Genomic DNA, 18896 nt, shown 5'->3' with positions numbered 1-18896 from the left:
ATTTGACTATTCAGAATTAATCAGGAAATAAAACATTTTTTTGCGATGCAGCATGGTCCAGATGTCCATGATTAGGCCTAAAACATTTATGTATTTGAACATAAGGTGCTGGATTGGGGCACCAAAATAGAGCTTGTTTTCTAACTTTTTCTAAAAGTAGGCCTACGGGCTGAGCCCCGAGTGTACCCGGTAATGTTATCCGAAACTCCGCTGACAAAGTTGTATCCTGGTAGCCTTCATTAGCCTATATAGTAGGCCTACTTGTTAATGAGGCACGCGGACTTTGAGCATGTGAAAAGGATCCATCTAAAATATTAGCCTACTTGTGTCCTGTTTCCAACAAAAGTTTAGAAATTACACAATAAAGGGCATAGTGTACTGGACTACGTATATTGGACTACATTTTTCAAGCATTCATGTCTCTGCAAAGGAAAAAAATCGGAGGCGGAAAACGAACATGAGGTCTCCGGAGAAAATAGGCTACAGTATAAAAACAATCGGTGTGACATTGGTAGCACGCATCATAATGATGCTGTATGGCTTCAATATCACAGACGCATGGGGTGTGCCTCTTGCAGTCGATTTTGACAGTCCTCTGGATTACCTCATCTTTATTTTCCAGCTGTTGCTTGCCACGGCAGCTGTCCTCTTATCCGGCACCGTAACAATCGGAATATTGGCCACAGAAACACTTCGGATTCAAAATAGGTTTATTTTCATGGTGAACACTAGCATTTGTGACACGCTGGTTGGCTTTTCGGTATACTACCTCGGTTTGTTTGACGTTTACGAAGGATATCCTTCGAGAAATGCTACTTATACTATCTTGCCCTCATTGCTTGGGATCAACCTCCTGACATTTCTGTTTGCACAGTTTGACCGATATATTGCAATCTGCTATCCATTTATTTACAGCCGCTTCATAACGAGACACATTGTGGTGGGAATTAATGTGTATTGTTGGTTGCATGTCTTTGGAGTTTTACTCGTTCGAAATATGATTCCCATCTCGAAAGCGACGGATCTGTTTGTCTTTAGCATCCTCTATCTGCAGCTGGTGATACTCACTAAAGTAATCATGACAATAAAACTGTACTTTGTTGCCAAAAACCAACTTGAGCGAGACCCCCCGAGCGCAGAGAGCGATAGCAAGAAAGAATCCTTAAAAATTATATTTTTTGTGGTTGTCATTTTTTTGCTATTGTGGATACCCTCAATAGTCAATATCGTATTGAGATTAATGTTCGGAATGGGATTGAATTTCGTAAACGAGGCCCTTAATCCCTTTGCCACATTGGCGCGCCTCAGCGCCGTGTGCACGTCAGCCGTGTACGTGTGGGGCAGTCCGGCGCTGCGTGAGGCCATGAGGAGGACTGTGTGGGGCCGAGTGTGTCCGAGGTGCAACAGGAGGTGAAGCCAAACCTAGAATAGACCATATAATTGGGCACTGGTAGAATTGTTTCGTTTCACTTCCTTTTTAGTTGTTTAGGTCCAAAGGCCCGTGGATTGCACTATAGGCAGGCTCCGCATTTGTTTGATGGCCTATGTCTCCGCCTTTCTTCCTTGTTCTCAGAGTGGGGTCCAGTCAAGAAAAAGGAGACGCGCTGGGCCAATTTGGATGCAGACGATGGATCAACTTGCAGCGCCTCAAACTAACGAACAAACCGTCGGCCTGCTTGATGGTCTTTACTGTTTCAGGGAAATCAACATCATAATGTATCGCAAACAAAGTCGCCTAATGATTGGGAGAAAAAAAAGAATGTCTTCTTTGTATATCTCATGTTCTACCCTTAACTTTTTTGTAGTCTACATGTAAAACCTAGCCTTCACCGACCGACGGGCCCTATATTGAGAAGGGATTTCCGTTTAATGTGCGATTATTGGTCGAATAGAATATTTTTCTAAAGCAAAAAATTAAATTTCAAATATGTGAAATACGATGAAGTATTTCCGTCCAATAGCCCGCCCACTATTAGATGGGGAGCTACCATTTCATTCCTAGGCTTCAATGCTTTGAAACTGGAAAAGAATTGGTCTGTGCGTTTAGAGAAAGTTATAGAAGCTTTCTGCGTCATCCAATCGCTAGATGGACAGGGTCAAGATGCCAACTTGGCATCGTTGATTAAAAAAGTCAGTAGAATATATTGTCATCTCCTATGACTTTGCAACTTCCAAAAACCAATATAGTTTGTTTTAGGATTAACTTTGTGTGTTTAAAATTATTGCAATCAGTTGATGATTTTTCCAAATTTGAAAAAGTAGGCCTACATTATCTTACTGCTTTCATGCCATACATTGCCCCACACATAATAGGTTCGAAAATGAGCACCCCTTTGAACTTTTTTTACATTACTTTGTAGTGAACTATATTTTGTATTGCGTTGTAACCCAAATACCCTAAATTGAATCGCGAGATACTGGAAGATTCACATATCTAGGCTACATGATAGTAAATGCATATAAAACATAGGATACTTAATCGTTTTTACTGTGATAGTGGTTTCATAGTAAAATTCTTATTTCCACTCATTTACCTTCTTGGCCTTTCAAACTGTTGTCACATGTCACGTTATTCAAATGCGTAGTCCTATTCAAATGTGTAGGCGTTGGAGTAAAGAAAGAAAAAGTTCAGAAAAACCAATGGGCCTTAAAAGCAAAGTTGTAGAATCCAAACAGGCAGGTCTTTGTGCTTCTATGAAAATATTAAAGTGGAAATTTAATACAAAAACTCAGTAGTGATCAACCGAGTAAAAATTGCAGAAGTAACACAAAAACATTTTAACGTCCGGGATTTTTGGGGGTTAGGAAAGGTCTTTTGACCTTGACCTTTATTTATATATATATACAGTGGGGCAAAAAAGTATTTAGTCAGCCACCAATTGTGCAAGTTCTCCCACTTAAAAAGACGAGAGAGGCCTGTAATTTTCATCATAGGTAAACCTCAGCTATGAGAGACAAAATGAAAAAAAAAATCCAGAAAATCACATTGTCTGATTTTTTAAGAATTTATTTGCAAATTATGGTGGAAAATAAGTATTTGGTCACCTACCAACCAGCAAGATTTCTGGCTGTCACAGACCTGTATCTTCTTCTTTAAGAGGCTCCTCTGTCCTCCACTCGTTTCCTGTATTAATGGCACCTGTTTGAACTCCTTATCAGTATAAAAGACACCTTTCCACAACCTCAAACAGTCACACTCCAAACTCCACTATGGCCAAGACCAAAGAGCTGTCAAAGGACACCAGAAACACAATTGTAGACCTGCACCAGGCTTGGAAGTCTGAATCTGCAATAGGTAAGCAGCTTGGTGTGAAGAAATCAACTGTGGGAGCAATTGTTAGGAAATGGAATACATACAAGACCACTGATAATCTCCCTTGATCTGGGGCTCCACGCAAGATCTCACCCTGTGGGGTCAAAATGATCACAAGAACGGTGAACAAAAATCCCAGAACCACACGGGGGGACCTAGTGAATGACCTCCAGAGAGCTGGGACCAAAGTAACAAAGGCTACTATCACTAACACACTACGCCGCCAGGGACTCAAATCCTGTAGTGCCAGACGTGTCCCCCTGCTAAAGCCAGTGCATGTCCGGGCCCGTTTGAAGTTTGCTAGAGCATTTGGATAATCCAGAACAGGATTGGGAGAATGTCATATGGTCAGATGAAACCAAAATAGAACTTTTTGGTAAAAACTCAACTCGTCGTGTTTGGAGGAGAAAGATTGCTGAGTTGCATCCAAAGAACACCTTACCTACAGTGAAGCATGGGGGTGGAAACATCATGCTTTGGGGCTGTTTTTCTGCCAAGGGACCAGGACGTCTGATCCATGTGACGGAAAGAATGAATGGGGCCATGTATCGTGAGATTTTGAGTGAAAACCACCTTCCATCAGCAAGGGCACTGAAGATGAAACGTGGCTGGGTCTTTCAGCATGACAATGACCGCAAACACACCGCCCGGGCAACGAAGGAGTGGCTTCGTCAGAAGCATTTCAAGGTCCTGGAGTGGCCTAGCCAGTCTCCAGATCTCAACACCATAGAAAATCTTTGGAGGGAGTTGAAAGTCCGTGTTGCCCAGCGAAGGCCCAAAAACATCACTGCTCTAGAGGAGATCTGCATGGAGGAATGGGCCAAAATACCAGCAGCAGTGTGTGAAAACCTTGTAAAGACCTACAGAAAACGTTTGACCTGTCATTGCCAACAAAGGGCATGTAACAAAGTATTGAGATGACCTTTTGTTATTGACCAAATACTTATTTTCCACCATAATTTGCAAATAAATTCTTTAAAAATCAGACAATGTGATTTTCTAGATTTTTTTTTTTTTCATTTTGTCTCTCATAGCTGAGGTATACCTATGATGAAAATTACAGGCCTCTCTCATCTTTTTAAGTGGGAGAACTTGCACAATTGGTGGCTGGCTAAATACTTTTTTGCCCCACTGTATGCTTCTTGCATACTGTTAGCAGACGATGAACAAATTCTCCTTACGTTTTTATTGGTTTGATGTTTACAAAATACATCACAGTCGTGTTGTTAGACTGTTAGCGTCTATTAATACAACTGTGTTTATGTTCTTAATTATGGTCCTATAGTATCTGTGTTCATTAGATTAGATGAGGCACGTATAAAACGTTGTGTCCTGGTCGATGCATTAGCGATCCCTACTGGTTGGTCGGGGCGCCTGCACCCCCTCCCCCAAAATGCCATCTAGGCCTGAAACACCTACCTAAAATGTCGATGTTTGTGAATTTTTTGGAGAAACGTTCCACTCTGCGACTACTGAAAGATCGCGTTGTCGACGTCGTCCATCATCTCGAACTCCATTCTTGAGTCGTTGCTTATCGGAGTGTAGCCAAACTAATCGCCCGGAGCAGGAAGTTTGACTGGATAGGCCTACCCGTAATACGGCTTCACACAAATATTGCCCGTTGTCCCCAGTGATAAATCGTCGTCAGACGATAGCCGATGGTTTCCGAGAATGATAAAGAAGACACTTGTATGTATACCCATCACGTCCAAGGCTGTAATAAATGGTTGGCATAGCAGTGCTCCCATCAACAACCATGCTTGTGTGTGTGTGTGTGTGTGTGTGTGTGTGTGTGTGTGTGTGTGTGTGTGTGTGTGTGTGTGTGTGTGTGCGCGCGCGCGCGCGCTTGAAAGATTATTTAATATTCCAACACACTCATGAATACATAAAACACACTGAATAGATAAAACTGTTTTTCTTCTCTTGTAGTGCAGATTGTTTAATGGTAGAAAAGCTGTAAAGTACTGTGATAATACTCAATGACCTATTCCTAAACAATTATATTATTATAATTTAACTATTCAGAATTAATCTGGTCGATCTAATTATTATTATTTATGCGATACAGCAGTTCAATGATCCCGATTTCCATGATTAGGCCTAAACATGTAGGCCTATTTGAACATAAGGTGCTAGATTCCATTTCAACAAAATAGAGCTTGTGTAGTCTACCTCGTAATGTAATCCGAAACGCCGTTGACAAAATTGTATCCTGGTAGCCTTGTTAAGCCTAAATAATAGGCCTACTTGTTAATGAGGTACGCGGGCTTTGAGTAGGTGAAAGGGATCCATCAAAAATATTAGGCCTACTTGTGTCCTGTTTCCAACAAAAGTTTAGAAAATACACAATAAAGGGCAGTGTAGTCTACTGTATATTGGACTACATTTTTCAAGCATCCATGTCTGTGCAAAGAAAAAAAATCGGAGGCGGAAAACGAACATGAGCTCTCCGGAGAAAATAGGCTACAGTATAAAAACAATCGGTGTGACATTGGTAGCACGCATCAAAATGATGCTGTATGGCTTCAATATCACAGACGCATGGGGTGTGCCTCTTGCAGTCGATTTTGACAGTCCTCTGGATTACCTCATCTTTATTTTCCAGCTGTTGCTTGCTACGATGGCTGTCCTCTTATCTGGCACCGTAACAATCGGAATATTGGCCACAGAAACACTTCGGATTCAAAATAGGTTTATTTTCATGGTGAACACTAGCATTTGTGACACGCTGGTTGGCTTCTCGGTATACTACCTCGGTTTGTTTGACGTTTACGAAGGATATCCTTCGAGAAATGCTACTTATACTATCTTGCCCTCATTGCTTGGGATCAACCTCCTGACATTTCTGTTTGCACAGTTTGACCGATATATTGCAATCTGCTATCCATTTATTTACAGCCGCTTCATAACGAGACACATTGTGGTGGGAATTAATGTGTATTGTTGGGTGCATGTCTTTGGACTTTTACTCGTCCGAAATATGATTCCCATCTCGAAAGCGAGGGATCTGCATGTATTTACCATCCTCTCTCTGCAACCGGTGATACTCACTAAAGTAATCATGACAATAAAACTGTACTTTGTTGCCAAATACCAGCTTGAGCGAGACCCCCCGAGCGCAGAGAGAGATAGCAAGAAAGAATCGATAAAAATCATATTTTTTGTGGTTGTCATTTTTTTGCTATTGTGGATACCCTCAATAGTCAATATCGTATTGAGATTAATGTTTGGAATGGGATTGAATTTCGTAAACGAGGCCCTTAATCCCTTTGCCACATTGGCGCGCCTCAGCGCCGTGTGCACGTCAGCCGTGTACGTGTGGGGCAGTCCGGCGCTGCGTGAGGCCATGAGGAGGACTGTGTGGGGCCGAGTGTGTCCGAGGTGCAACAGGAGGTGAAGCCAAACCTAGAATAGACCATATAATTGGGCACTGGCAGAATTGTTTTGTTTAGTTTAGCTTAATTTTTTATTGTTTAGGTCAGTGGATTTCACTCATATCACATAAGAAGGCTCCGATTTGTTTGATGGCCTATGTCTCCGCCTTTCTGGTTTGTTCTCAGAGTGGGGTCCAGTCAAGAAAAAGGAGACGCGCTGGGCCAATTTGGATGCAGACGATGGATCAACTTGCAGCGCATCAAACTAACGAACAAACCGTCGGCCTGCTTGGTGGTCTTTTCTGTTTCAGGGAAATCAACATCATAATGTATTACAAAAAAAGTTGACCACTAATGATTGGGAGGAAATAATTTATTTGTGTACATCTCATGTTCTACCCCTAAGCATTTAATTGTGTTGTAGTCTACCTATCTAAAATAGCCTTCACCGACCGAAGGGGCCGATATGGAGAAGGGATTTCCGTTTATATACACATCGAGCCTAGCCAGCCTTTTTGTTCGCCCAAGACGCGCACATACACGTTTGATATACAATTCAGAAAATGTTATTGCTTTAATATTAAAAAACATGTTTGCAGGGAAAACCATAAAGACCTTTTCATTGACCTGACAAACCTCAGTTACTTGCTTTCCTAATTCTTTTTTTGCATTTGGTATTGAGGTCAAAATGTTTTAGCACATTAGAATATATGCCTTTGTCCCTTTATAGACCAAGCCTTAAATACAATGCCAGACATATACCTTGATAGGATTGGAAAACGAAAACAAAATCACTTTTCTTATCTTCTATGATTGTAGTCATTAACAACATGTTTATTTTAGTTTATTTATGTGTGTGTTTACATTATTGAAATCAGTTGATCATTTTTCCAAATATAAAAATTACATTATCATATTCACACTTTACTTACTAGTGCTTTCTTGCCATACATGGCCCCACTGCCCTTAGCACACAGCAGACTGGAGTAGTTACAGATATTAGCACCAAATGTGAAATATATTTTGTATTGAGTTATGACCCAAATTGAATCAAGATACTGAAAGATTCCCATTTCTACTTGATAGTAAATGCAAATAAAAAACATTTAATGTTTTTACTGTAATTGTGGTTTCATAGTAAAAATCTTATTACAAGGAGAGTGAAGCCATAACTATTTCTAATTACCTTCTTGGCTTTTCAAAATGTCACCCTATGTACATTATTTCAAATGTTCAAGAAGTAAAAAAAAAACAACATGCACCTTAAAAGCCAAAAGTTATAGAATCCAAACAGGGAGGTCTTTGTGACTATGAAAAGATTATAGTGGACATTTAACACCAAACTCAGTAGTGACCAACTGAGTAAAAATTGCAGAAATAAGGAAAGAGGAATACGTTGGCTACAACGTAATTAAAACCATTCCAAACCAAAAAAAGCTCAGTTGAATGAAAGCTTAGATTAAGATCATGCCTGAAGATCCAGGTTCGGGATATGTGTACATTTTACTTCAACAAATCAAACAATCAAATATGTAGATGCATTAAACACATTTCGTGCATTTTAAGAAAACTTCTAAGTAACCCGAGGGGATTTACATATTTCCAGTTATTTGTTCCAGCAGGCTGCTAGGCATGTCGGCGTGTGTCTGCTCTACCACAGTGTCCATGGTGGTTGGTTAAGAGGGAAGGAGCCCAAAGAGGAGACATTCACCGGAATGGAGATCACAGCCCAAGGCAGCGCATGTCTCTGGAGAGATCGTCTAATCATAAGCCTAGGAGAATAAATAGAAAACAATGCAAACACATGTGTGCTTATACTTGCTAGTGGTCAGCAATGGACTTTATTCACCTACTAGCCATATCGGTTAGTTGGGTGGGTAAACCTTCTGGAATCTTTGGGGAAACCATGACAATTCAATTGAAATGCATTCTAATTGCTACCCGGATAGAAAAACTGAAGCAAAAAAAATAATAATAATAATAATGCATTGAGATGTCATGGTTTCCAAAGATGTAGACTGCATAAATATGGCTGCAATAAATATGGTCTGTATATGAGTAATCATTACAATGGGATATCTGCAAATGTACCCAAAATCTGTGGACAACAGGACACTTTTTTGGTAATGGAATAGTTCTGGTGTCCATTGTTGCCCGTTGGAAGTCCCGGTAGAATGACCAATTAAGTTTGATTTTTACTGCATGCAGGTAAACAGTCCGTTTGGAGGGCAACATCTAGAGAGCCATTTGCTATTTTCTGACAAGTATTATTTTTCTTATTAGCTTTGATGTTTATATAAATTCCCCCAAATGTCGCATTGACCTGAAACACCTACAGAATATATTGATGTTTGTGTATTCTTTTGAGAAATGTTCCACTCTGCGACTACTGAAACAATCCCATTGTAGACTTTGTCCATCATCTCCAACTCCATTCTTGAGTCTTAGGTTGTTAATCGGAGTGTAGCCCAACTAATGACCATCGCCCGGAGGAGGCAGTTTGACTGGATCCCTGTTATCCGGCTACACAAAAATATTGACATTTGTCCCCAGGGATAAATAGTTGTCTGACAATAGCCAATGGTTTCCAAAAATGATAAAGGAGACAGTTGTATGTATAGCTTACCCATCACGCCCCAACAGGAACAAGGCTGGAATGCTTGGCATGGCAGTACTCCCATCAGCGACCATGTCCAGGTACAGATTGTCATTCTCAACTACGTTATCTGCAATAAGCACTGCTTTGCCTCCTGCCTCCTCAACTTGTTGGGCCTTGTGGACAAAGGAACATCCCCTGGAGTTCACAGATTGAAAAAACAAAACAATTCCAAGTCCATTGTGAATATAGACGGAGGTATTGGGTATGGTTGAGGTCTTTACAATAAATATTTTTAACAATAATTACAGACAGAACAACCGACTGACAAAATTACTACTGAACTACTGAACATACTAACATGCACATTTATGTTTTCGAGCATTTCAATTACTCAAATGTTATACACAATATTATGTATAAACATCAAGAGTGTGTGTTCTGGAATAATGTTCAACAACTAATAGCTGCAAACAGAAAACAACATACCCTCTTTCCAGCAGGATCACTTGTCCCTGAATTAGATCTTTGTTCATCAGTGGTTCACAGCCATCAATTGGATCAGCTAGCACAAGTAGGATCTCATTGTATGAAGAGGTCTATAGCAGCCAAACAGAGAGTAATGAGCAGACATTAGTCATACTGGTTAGAATATTCTTCGTACTCGATATTGTATTCCAACTGTAAGGGCTTCAACCTTCAATACTCACAAAAGCCCCGCCAAAGTCTTTAGCTGGGGCAGCACTGAAGACGTAACCAATATCTTCAGGACTCATAACCCGGAAGTAAAGCAGTTCATTCAGCCCAAGACCTTATGTGTAGAAGATACATCTGAAGGGGTCATTCATTCATCGTATACATAAACGTTATACTATATCGTCCACAGTGATTTTATCAGCACAACTGTTAGACGGAAAACAGGACTACACGCTGGGACCGCGTGACCTCTCTCTAATGCATCACAACAAACCTGACACAATTATTCTACCTCCGACTGCTTGTCATATGACACCACTGCAGCAGTAGCAGCAAATCACCTTCAATATCCGAATAACAAATCAATACGGGTTATGATAAGGTAACGTTTGCTAAAACGGTAAACACATTGCTGTAGAACAACGCTTTAACTGGCTGACTAATGAGCTGCAATGTTTCGCTCACCTGACAAGAGCTGGAAATGCATGAAAACGCCCCAGAGCAAAAAGCCCCACGCAGTTGTCCGACCATACTTAACCATGGTATCGACATTTGCCTTGCACGTTACGCTACAAAGTCCGAAAAACACGGTGCATTACAACCGTTTAATGTGTAATTGTGCCTTGATTTAAATCAATTGGCTAAGGAGAGGGCGGAACTCGCCTGTGTTGTTAGAACACTTCCGTTCTCTTTCAAAATAAAGGTTCTCAGCTGCGCAGACCACTATGGAATGTCATTGAATCAATACAAGATAAATAGATATGCCTATGAAATAAACATAGCTATTCGATTCTTACTGAAATAAATAAATGAGGCAGGACATATACATATAATTACATCAATTAATCAATGTAGTTTAATAAATGAAACAATGCGTTTTTATTTATGATAAACTTTTCCAGAATAGTTGTATTGAAGTCTTCTCTGATATTGTGGGGGGAACCGGTTTGATATTATCGGGCGCGTAGTGTGTAACATTTGCCAAGTTTTCAAAGAAGGCGCGGATAATCGGACAGGAGAGTCTTCATGTGGGATCCCCCGTTCTGAATCACCTAGTGTGGACCACCGACCCGACGTAAGGCCAAACTGAGTAGACCAATCGTGTAGTAAATGTGTCGTACCGAAGTCGGCCCCGACTTGTGGGTAGGAGCCCCACCTGACATTTACACAAAAATCTGCTGCCTCGCAAAAGCACCCATGGACATGGTAGTACCTTGGATATATTATACTGTATGTTCTATTCATGCAGTACACCCCACGAGTCTACCGTCTATCCATGTGTACATTATAACTGATAACTAATAACCACCTAATGTCAGTAACTCAAAGGACCAAGGAGGGCGGCGTAGGCCCTCCTCGGCCAGACCCCAGAGTCCGCCTGAGATTTGGGGGTGTGGTCGGGGATCACCTCCATCAGGTTCCGCTGGAGCCTCGGCCGTCTCGGTGGTGGGAAGGGTGGCAGTCGTAGGACCGCCGGTGATGGCCTTCCGGACCCGGGCGTTCACCTGCCCGCACTGGAGCGTCACGGTGTCTGTGCCGTAGGGTGATGGCTGCCCCAGCCATGTCCATCCGGGCACCCAACGTGACAGCAGGTCCAGGGCCGATGATACATGGGTCCCGGATGTTGGCGAGCCAAAACTCGTGCACCAACTCCAATTCACCCGGCCGGACGACGAGCCGCTTCCTGCCTCTCGTGCCGGTCTCCTCTCCCGCCACCGCTGTCAGCCGGACGCTGGTCGGCGTCCATGCCACTGGGAGGACACCAGGGCCCGACAGTGCAGTCCAGGAACAGCCCACCCAGGGCGCACCGACGTAGTGGCTAGGCAGCAGGGCCGACCTCGAGCTACGACAGTGTCGGCAGCTGAGGCCGATGGAGGCCTCAGCTGCTGGGTGTGGTTGGGGCAGCTGAGGCCCCAACCACACCCAAGAGGGATAGGGCTGACTCTTCGGTTCAGCAGAGGAGGGCCTATGCCGCCCACCGCAGGAGACAGACTGTGCCGCAACACTTGGGACTGTGCGACGGATGTTGGGGTCGGCAGGACGCCTGACCCCTAATGTCGAGGCTGTTAGGCGACCACGGGCGTGGACGCTGGTTCCGAGTGCCGCAAAGGATCCTGGGAAGGGTATAACTTTTATTAGCCAGACATTTCAGTGCCATCCTAGGTCATTTGTGGCAGAGACAATGTGTGGGGTTAAAGAGTCGGTGTATGCCTAGGTGGTGGTGTATTTGTGTTGTTGGCGTGTCCGACATAGCCACCTAGACGTTCATGTTGATTTTTGAGATGGAGGAAGATTAATTCTGTGAAATCTGTGTGTGTTCATAAAAGGTGTAGCGTGTATGGCGCGCGAGAGTGGTATAACCGCTTTACCTGGGCTCCTATCTCGTCCTTCCCGTGCTGCTCGCCACAATATTATATATATATATATATATATATATATATATATATATATATATATATATATATATATATATATATATATAAATTTAGTCCTCTTTTGGTGCTGTTGCTTTGGTCTGAGTCTGTGTGATAACCACGCCCCACTAATTTAAATATTATGAATGGAAACAGAAATAGATGTGCCATTAGGAAATACAAGTCCCCTGAAATAAAGGATTGGAATTATGAAATAAAATTAACAATAGTGAAAAACACCGGGGCGTTCATCTCTGACAAATCTTTTGATATTCGGACAGCATACAATATCACAAAGACAAACAGCGGTTCGCTTTATGAATAAACTTGATTTCACTTCTCAGCCAATGTGCTGCTCCATTGCAGGCTGTTATGGTCTTTTGAAAAACAATAATTACTTATTGAATAATTTATTGACAGGATTTAATTCAAAGCCATATTCATTTATTTAATATTGACTTAAATGGCATTTCATATTACGCAGACAGTATAATAAAAAGTAGAAATGTACATGGAATAAACGTTTTACATGACATAGATACATAATGGACAAAAATAATGAATACACAGCATTAATTTTCCACACGTGTGAAATGCATCATAGGTTACCTACACACGTGGACAAAATTGTTGGTACCCCTCTGTTAATGAAAGAAAAACCCACAATGGTCACTGAAATAACTTGAAACTGACAAAAGTAATAATAAATAAAAAATTTACTGAAAATTAACCACTGAAAATCAGACATTGCTTTTGAATTGTGGTTCAACAGAATCATTTTAAAAAACAAACTAATGAAACAGGCCTGGACAAAAATGATGGTACCCCTAGAAAAGATTGAAAATAATTTGACCATAGGGAAATGTTAAACTAAGGTGTGTCCTCTAATTAGCATCACAGGTGTCTTCAAACTTGTAATCAGTCCGTCTGCCTATTTAAAGGGTGAGAAGTAGTCACTGTGCTGTTTGGTGACATGGTGTGTACCACACTGAACATGGACCACAGGAAGCGAAGGAGAGAGTTGTCTCAGGAGATTAGAAAGAAAATTATAGACAAGCATGTAATAGGTAAAGGCTATAAGACCATTTCCAAGCAGCTTGATGTTCCTGTGACTACAGTTGCACATATTATTCAAACGTTTAAGGTCCATGGGACTGTAGCCAACCTCCCTGGACGTGGCCGCAGGAGGAGAATTGGTGACAAAATGAAGAGACGGATAATAAGAATGGTAACCAAAGAGCCCAGAACAACCTCCAAAGAAATTAAAGGTGAATTCCAAGGTCAAGGTACATCAGTGTCAGATCGCACCATCCGTCGTTGTTTGAGCCAAAGTGGACTTAATGGGAGACGACCAAGGAGGACACCACTTTTGAAAGCAAATCGAATAAAAAAGCGAGACTGGAATTTGCCAAAATGCATATTGACAAGCCACAAAGCTTCTGGGAGAATGTCCTATGGACAGATGAGACAAAACTGGAGCTTTTTGGCAAGGCACATCAGCTCTATGTTCACAGACGCAAAAATGAAGCATACCAAGAAAAGAACACTGTCCCTACTGTGAAACATGGAGGAGGCTCAGTTATGTTCTGGGGCTGCTTTGCTGCATCTGGCACAGGGTGTCTTGAATCTGTGCGGGGTAAAATGAAATCTCAAGAGTATCAAGGCATTCTGGAGAGAATGTGCTGCCTAGTGTCAGAAAGCTTGGTCTCAGTCGCAGGTCATGGGTCCTCCAACAAGATAATGACCCAAAACACACAGCTAAAAACACCCAAGAATGGCTAAGAGCAAGACATTGGACTATTCTGAAGTGGCCTTCTATGAGCCCTGATCTAAATCCTATTGAACATCTGTGGAAGGAGCTGAAACATGCCATCTGGAGAAGGCACCCTTCAAACCTGAGACAACTGGAGCAGTTTGCTAATGAAGAGTGGGCCAAAATACCTGTTGACAGGTGCAAAAGTCTCATTGACAGTTACAAAAATCGCTTGATTGCAGTGATTGCCTCAAAAGGTTGTGCAACAAAATATTAAGTTAAGGTTACCATCATTTTTGTCCAGGCCTGTTTAATTAGTTTGTTTTTTAAAATGATTTTGTTGAACCACAATTCAAAAGCAATGTCTGATTTTCATTGGTTAATTTTCAGTATTTTTTTATTTATTATTACTTTTGTCGGTTTCAAGTTATTTCCGTGACCATTGTTGGTTTTTCTTTCATTAACAGAGGGGTACCAACAATTGTGTCCACGTGTGTAAGTAGGCTTTGATTCGAGGACTTAACCCAGTACCTTTCAGGAGTCAAACACGTCCATTCAGAGAGAAAATAAAAACTAATTCTGCTCCAGTGGAGGATCCTTGGTGTCCCTGGTTTCCTCACTTAAGATAGTTAAAAGGAGAAATTGTCATCTTTAAGCTATTTAGGAGAAACCAGGGGTCCTTCCCTTATGTGGTTGCTTATGCTCTTAGACAATGAAGAGCAAAACTACAGATTTGTGAGTTTTAACTGCAACTATGCTTTGGTTCCATTTTGAGTGTTTTTGTAAGCCATTTTTACCACTATTTGCCATCATTTCTGCTGTGCCAAACCATGGTGACAAATATGTGCCAGAATGTGGAACCTTGATAACCACAAGACAATATATATTGTTGATATTTTTGTTATTGTCAAGAACAATACAGTTTATAAAAAAATATACGGGAGTAATTAGGGGAGAACCTTGTTGGATATTTAGAGTGTTGGACAGCATATCTTTTTTAAATTATTTTAACGGTATAATTTCGGCTACTGGATTGGACTGGACTTGAGTGCTGCCAACAAACTTAACCTTTATTGTCAATAAATATCATCTCCTTATCTTCCGCGTCATAGCAACAGCTAAGTTGTCACTTATCTTTTTTAGTCGCCTCGGTAAGCAACTGCTACCTAAATTGTATCACAGGTGAGCCAGGAAAAAATGTATGACAATGACTGAACAAGCAAGTTATATATGAGTAAACAAACTTTTAATCGAAAATGCTGGAGTCAAATACATAGAAATACAAACACATTTAAAAAGTGAGATAAGACAGAGCCAGAAGAAATGTATATTTTGTGTTCCGTTATAAATAAATAAATAAATAAATAAACCAATAATGCATAAATAAATGTAATCAAAATATTATATACATATATTATCTCTCTTTGATTTAATTTTGAAGCCCCAAGACACAATCATTTGCACCTTATGATTAGAGAAAAGCATAGCATGTCAACATATGTGTGAAGACAAGTTTAATCTTGAAAGAAAAGAGAATATAGGGCATGACAGGGTGAGATTACTCAGATTAAAGGTTTACATTTCTCCATGGAGTCCATATACTCCAGTCTGAGCGCACCACAGAGTCTCTGGACCGAGCTCTGAGTTTGCTGATCTCCCTCGGTATCAAATGAGTCTTTGAGGTTGTCTTCTGAAATGAGAGATTAAACACAATTTAAAACCTTGAGAGATAAGGCTTGTGTCCAAATGTTTGTTAGTGTGTATGAGTTGTTTGGTTTTTTTATGTTCTGTGTGGGTGAATTTACCTCGCCATTGTGTCTGGACACATATTCTATCTCATGCTCCAATTTGAAGTAACTATGTGGCTTGGACCAGCTGGCCGCTGGTTCTATGCTCACATTCAGTTGATGACCCACTTCCTGACATTGGACTATCTGGGGACTCTCTGGTTTAACTGTAGAGAAATTGAGAGAAAGCATAAGAAAACAAGTCAGAAAAACGAATAAATACCAAAAACTCACTATATGCATCATTCTTTAAATACTAAAATATATATTTTTGGGCTCAACATTCAACCTTCATTACACATTTCATATTATAATAAATATACCATCATTACATACTGCAGTTGTTATGTGTAGTCTGCACTGCCACCCCCTTCCCCTGGATCCCCTGAATGGAGTCTGACTTACTAATATCCCTGAGAAAGAATGTCTTGTAGGTCCTATGGAAGATGTACTCGGTCATGGCCTCAGCGGTGACTTCTATCATTGTGGTTTCCTCTATGTATGGTTTGAGGGAGTTGGACAGCTCAAACACAAACCCTTGCCCAGGGAGCTGCTGACTGGAGCTGGTGATCCACGAGCAGTTCTTTCTACCTTCAGAACTAGACATGGGTAAAACACAGAGGACAATTGCTAATTTTCATAAACAAATATGTAGATTGTCTGATCTATACTTATGCCTGAGCTGTTTTATCATGATGGGAAGTTGGACATTTTTAAATACATAATCATTGAAATATTGCTTTTGAATAGTGTTGGATTTGTTGAATGTACTGACCAGTCCTTCCCTAGGCCGAGTCGTACAGCGGTATAATAAGTACTTTTCCAGTGGCAGTTGAAGGAACAGTTATACGATTTTGCTGAGCAGCTGAACATAGGATCTGCAAAATGACGGAAAATTCTATATAGAAATCGCCTCATATCATAGATATCGCAGACTGCTGCACTTCTCGTTGTTTAAACTGCTATTTCTATATCTGCTGAGACACCCCGATTATCACTCATCACTCAATGATGTACAGTGGAAGTTAGTGTCTTATCTGTGCCCGTAAATAAGAGATATGTTCCTATGCTCCAAATGTTGATCTGCTTCCACGTGACTGTTCTACTAGCACTGTATGTGGACTTGAATTACAAATGAACAAATTTATCATTTAATTTATCTCATGAGTGTGGTCATTGGCTACCTACTAGTGACAACTCTATTTTTGTATGAGAAAACGTTTAAAAACCTCAAGAGAATACATTGTAAAAGCTTTGATACCTGTGAAGCTCCAGAATGACGTGACAGGAGTGGACAAAATAAAAATCCTACTTACCCTCCTTTACATCAAAGACCAGATGAGCAGACCACAACTTTGTTTCTCCAATCCAGCAGCTGTATTCCCCCAACTGTGGTGTGTCCTCATAGTCCACTTTTAGACTTCTTTCAATCCCCACCAACTGGAACTCTTGGACATCTCCATGTCGTATGAACATCCAGGTAACGTTCCCGGGAGTCGCTGAATCACAGGTCAGTGTAACCGGACCTGCTTTAGCCACGACCACTAGAAATACAAATGCATGTGGATGCACACATACACAAACACACACACACACACACACACACACACACACACACACACACACACACACACACACACAAAATCAGACATGTAATATTCATGTGTAGATATATTCTTAAGAATAAATAATAGATCACAAAAACACCAATGTATGAGAGAAAATGAATACCGGCATTGTCTGGAAAAAAGGTGAGTCCATGGGCTGTATTTGCCATGGCCTGCAGGAAGGTCCACAGGACAACAAATATCCAAGATAACAGAGGTGTCTGAAGCATAAGAGATATCATATTTTTACAAAAGATGAGAAAAATTATCATCAGTGTTTGACTATTCAAATGGATAAAGTACACATGATTTACCACCTGTCTTTAAATGTAACCTCTATACAATAAATTAAAATGTGTGAAGCAAGTTAAGTAAGAAATAGAAACAATACCTTAAGGTCATTATCATCTAGTACATAGCTTATGGTGTTTCCTTACCATTTTAACTGAGTCCAACTTAAGAGGTGCTCTTGCTTAAATCATTTGATGGTGGATGCTCTTTTATATCATTGGCAATGCTTGTGGAAACATTGTGAACAAGCGATGCTTGTTGGCAGAGAGGAACTGGGTGGTTGGCTGGACGTGTGACCACACTGCATAATGAGTAGCCTCCAATCGAAACCAGTTGTAAACATTATTAGGAAATAACCTATATACAAATAAATAAATAACATATATATATAACCTATAACTATAAACATTAAGTTTAAAGAAAAGATTAATAACAAAGTGACATAGTTAAATCTTAAAATGTTTCATATAAAATATTGCATCTATTCAAATTTAAGCGATTGATTACTTGAGAGGGAGACATTGTGCCTGAACCTATTCCTAGAAATCGGCTTTCAGTTTCTGTGCGATACTCTCGTTTCGTCAATGCTGATTTGCATGACAAATTATTTTTTCGCCGAGGCAATGTTTTTCTTAAGAAACATTTTATGAGAAAGCTTTGGTGGGTGGTAAAGGTTAAACCCATGTTTTGAATAAAGAGCGGAGAAAACTATTTTTACATATTTAAAAAGCTACAATTCGTCATGAAGTATAGAAACCTAATTCCTTATTTCTGTTCTACACGACATCCCCTGGCAAAATTTCCCCTCATCTAAAACTGACAACTGCATACTTAATATTCTAAATGAAAATCAAATTTACACATAATGGCTCAAACAGACCTGATATGTCAATTGTAAAATTAAATACTGTATTATAATGGAGTGTTTATAATACAATTAATATAATAAAAATAAAATTGCTATAGCTATAGGCCTAAAACCTAAAGATGTAAATGGTGACTGACCTAGTGAATGTAAACCTTGCCAAATTTGTTTTGGTTAAAACTGACTAAGTGCTTAATATT

General features: G+C 40.4%; 4 protein-coding genes across 5 annotated transcripts; 2 read left to right on the top strand and 2 right to left on the bottom strand.

Moving 5' to 3' along the window:
* Nucleotides 1–529: 529 nt before the first annotated feature.
* On the top strand, nucleotides 530–1414 carry LOC307087089 (uncharacterized protein; the record flags this gene model as incomplete). The annotated part of the gene is made up of 1 exon (XM_079752534.1): nucleotides 530–1414. The coding sequence occupies one exon, from the start codon at nucleotides 530–532 to the stop codon at nucleotides 1412–1414; it is 885 nt and encodes a 294-aa protein (XP_079608660.1).
* A 4411-nt stretch (nucleotides 1415–5825) lies between these two features.
* LOC307073915 (uncharacterized protein) lies at nucleotides 5826–6710 on the top strand (the record flags this gene model as incomplete). The annotated part of the gene is made up of 1 exon (XM_079733870.1): nucleotides 5826–6710. The coding sequence occupies one exon, from the start codon at nucleotides 5826–5828 to the stop codon at nucleotides 6708–6710; it is 885 nt and encodes a 294-aa protein (XP_079589996.1).
* A 359-nt stretch (nucleotides 6711–7069) lies between these two features.
* LOC307087996 (protease-associated domain-containing protein 1-like) lies at nucleotides 7070–10632 on the bottom strand. Its single transcript, XM_079753735.1, has 5 exons — nucleotides 10445–10632; nucleotides 9994–10094; nucleotides 9773–9882; nucleotides 9314–9481; nucleotides 7070–8459 (listed from the first exon to the last, which is right to left on the bottom strand). The coding sequence occupies exons 1-5, from the start codon at nucleotides 10518–10520 to the stop codon at nucleotides 8339–8341; spliced, it is 576 nt and encodes a 191-aa protein (XP_079609861.1). The 5' UTR covers nucleotides 10521–10632; the 3' UTR covers nucleotides 7070–8338.
* Nucleotides 10633–15391: 4759 nt separating this feature from the next.
* Nucleotides 15392–18094, bottom strand: il12b2 (interleukin 12B 2). Of its 2 annotated transcripts, none has more exons than XM_079757184.1 (7): nucleotides 17978–18094; nucleotides 17665–17761; nucleotides 17250–17477; nucleotides 16709–16811; nucleotides 16339–16532; nucleotides 15952–16100; nucleotides 15392–15836 (listed from the first exon to the last, which is right to left on the bottom strand). In XM_079757184.1, exons 1-7 carry the CDS (start codon nucleotides 17978–17980, stop codon nucleotides 15714–15716), a joined length of 897 nt encoding a protein of 298 aa, XP_079613310.1. In that variant the 5' UTR covers nucleotides 17981–18094; the 3' UTR covers nucleotides 15392–15713. The 2 variants fall into 2 exon arrangements, with proteins under 2 accessions (XP_079613310.1, XP_079613311.1); XM_079757185.1 differs by having other exon boundaries at nucleotides 15392–15833.
* Nucleotides 18095–18896: the final 802 nt, after the last annotated feature.

The sequence above is a fragment of the Pollachius pollachius genome (genome assembly GCF_949987615.1).
Source record: "Pollachius pollachius genome assembly, chromosome: 1".
Lineage (NCBI taxonomy): Eukaryota > Metazoa > Chordata > Actinopteri > Gadiformes > Gadidae > Pollachius > Pollachius pollachius.
Note: the sequence above shows the minus strand (reverse complement) of the source record. Positions and strands in the feature narration are given on the sequence as shown.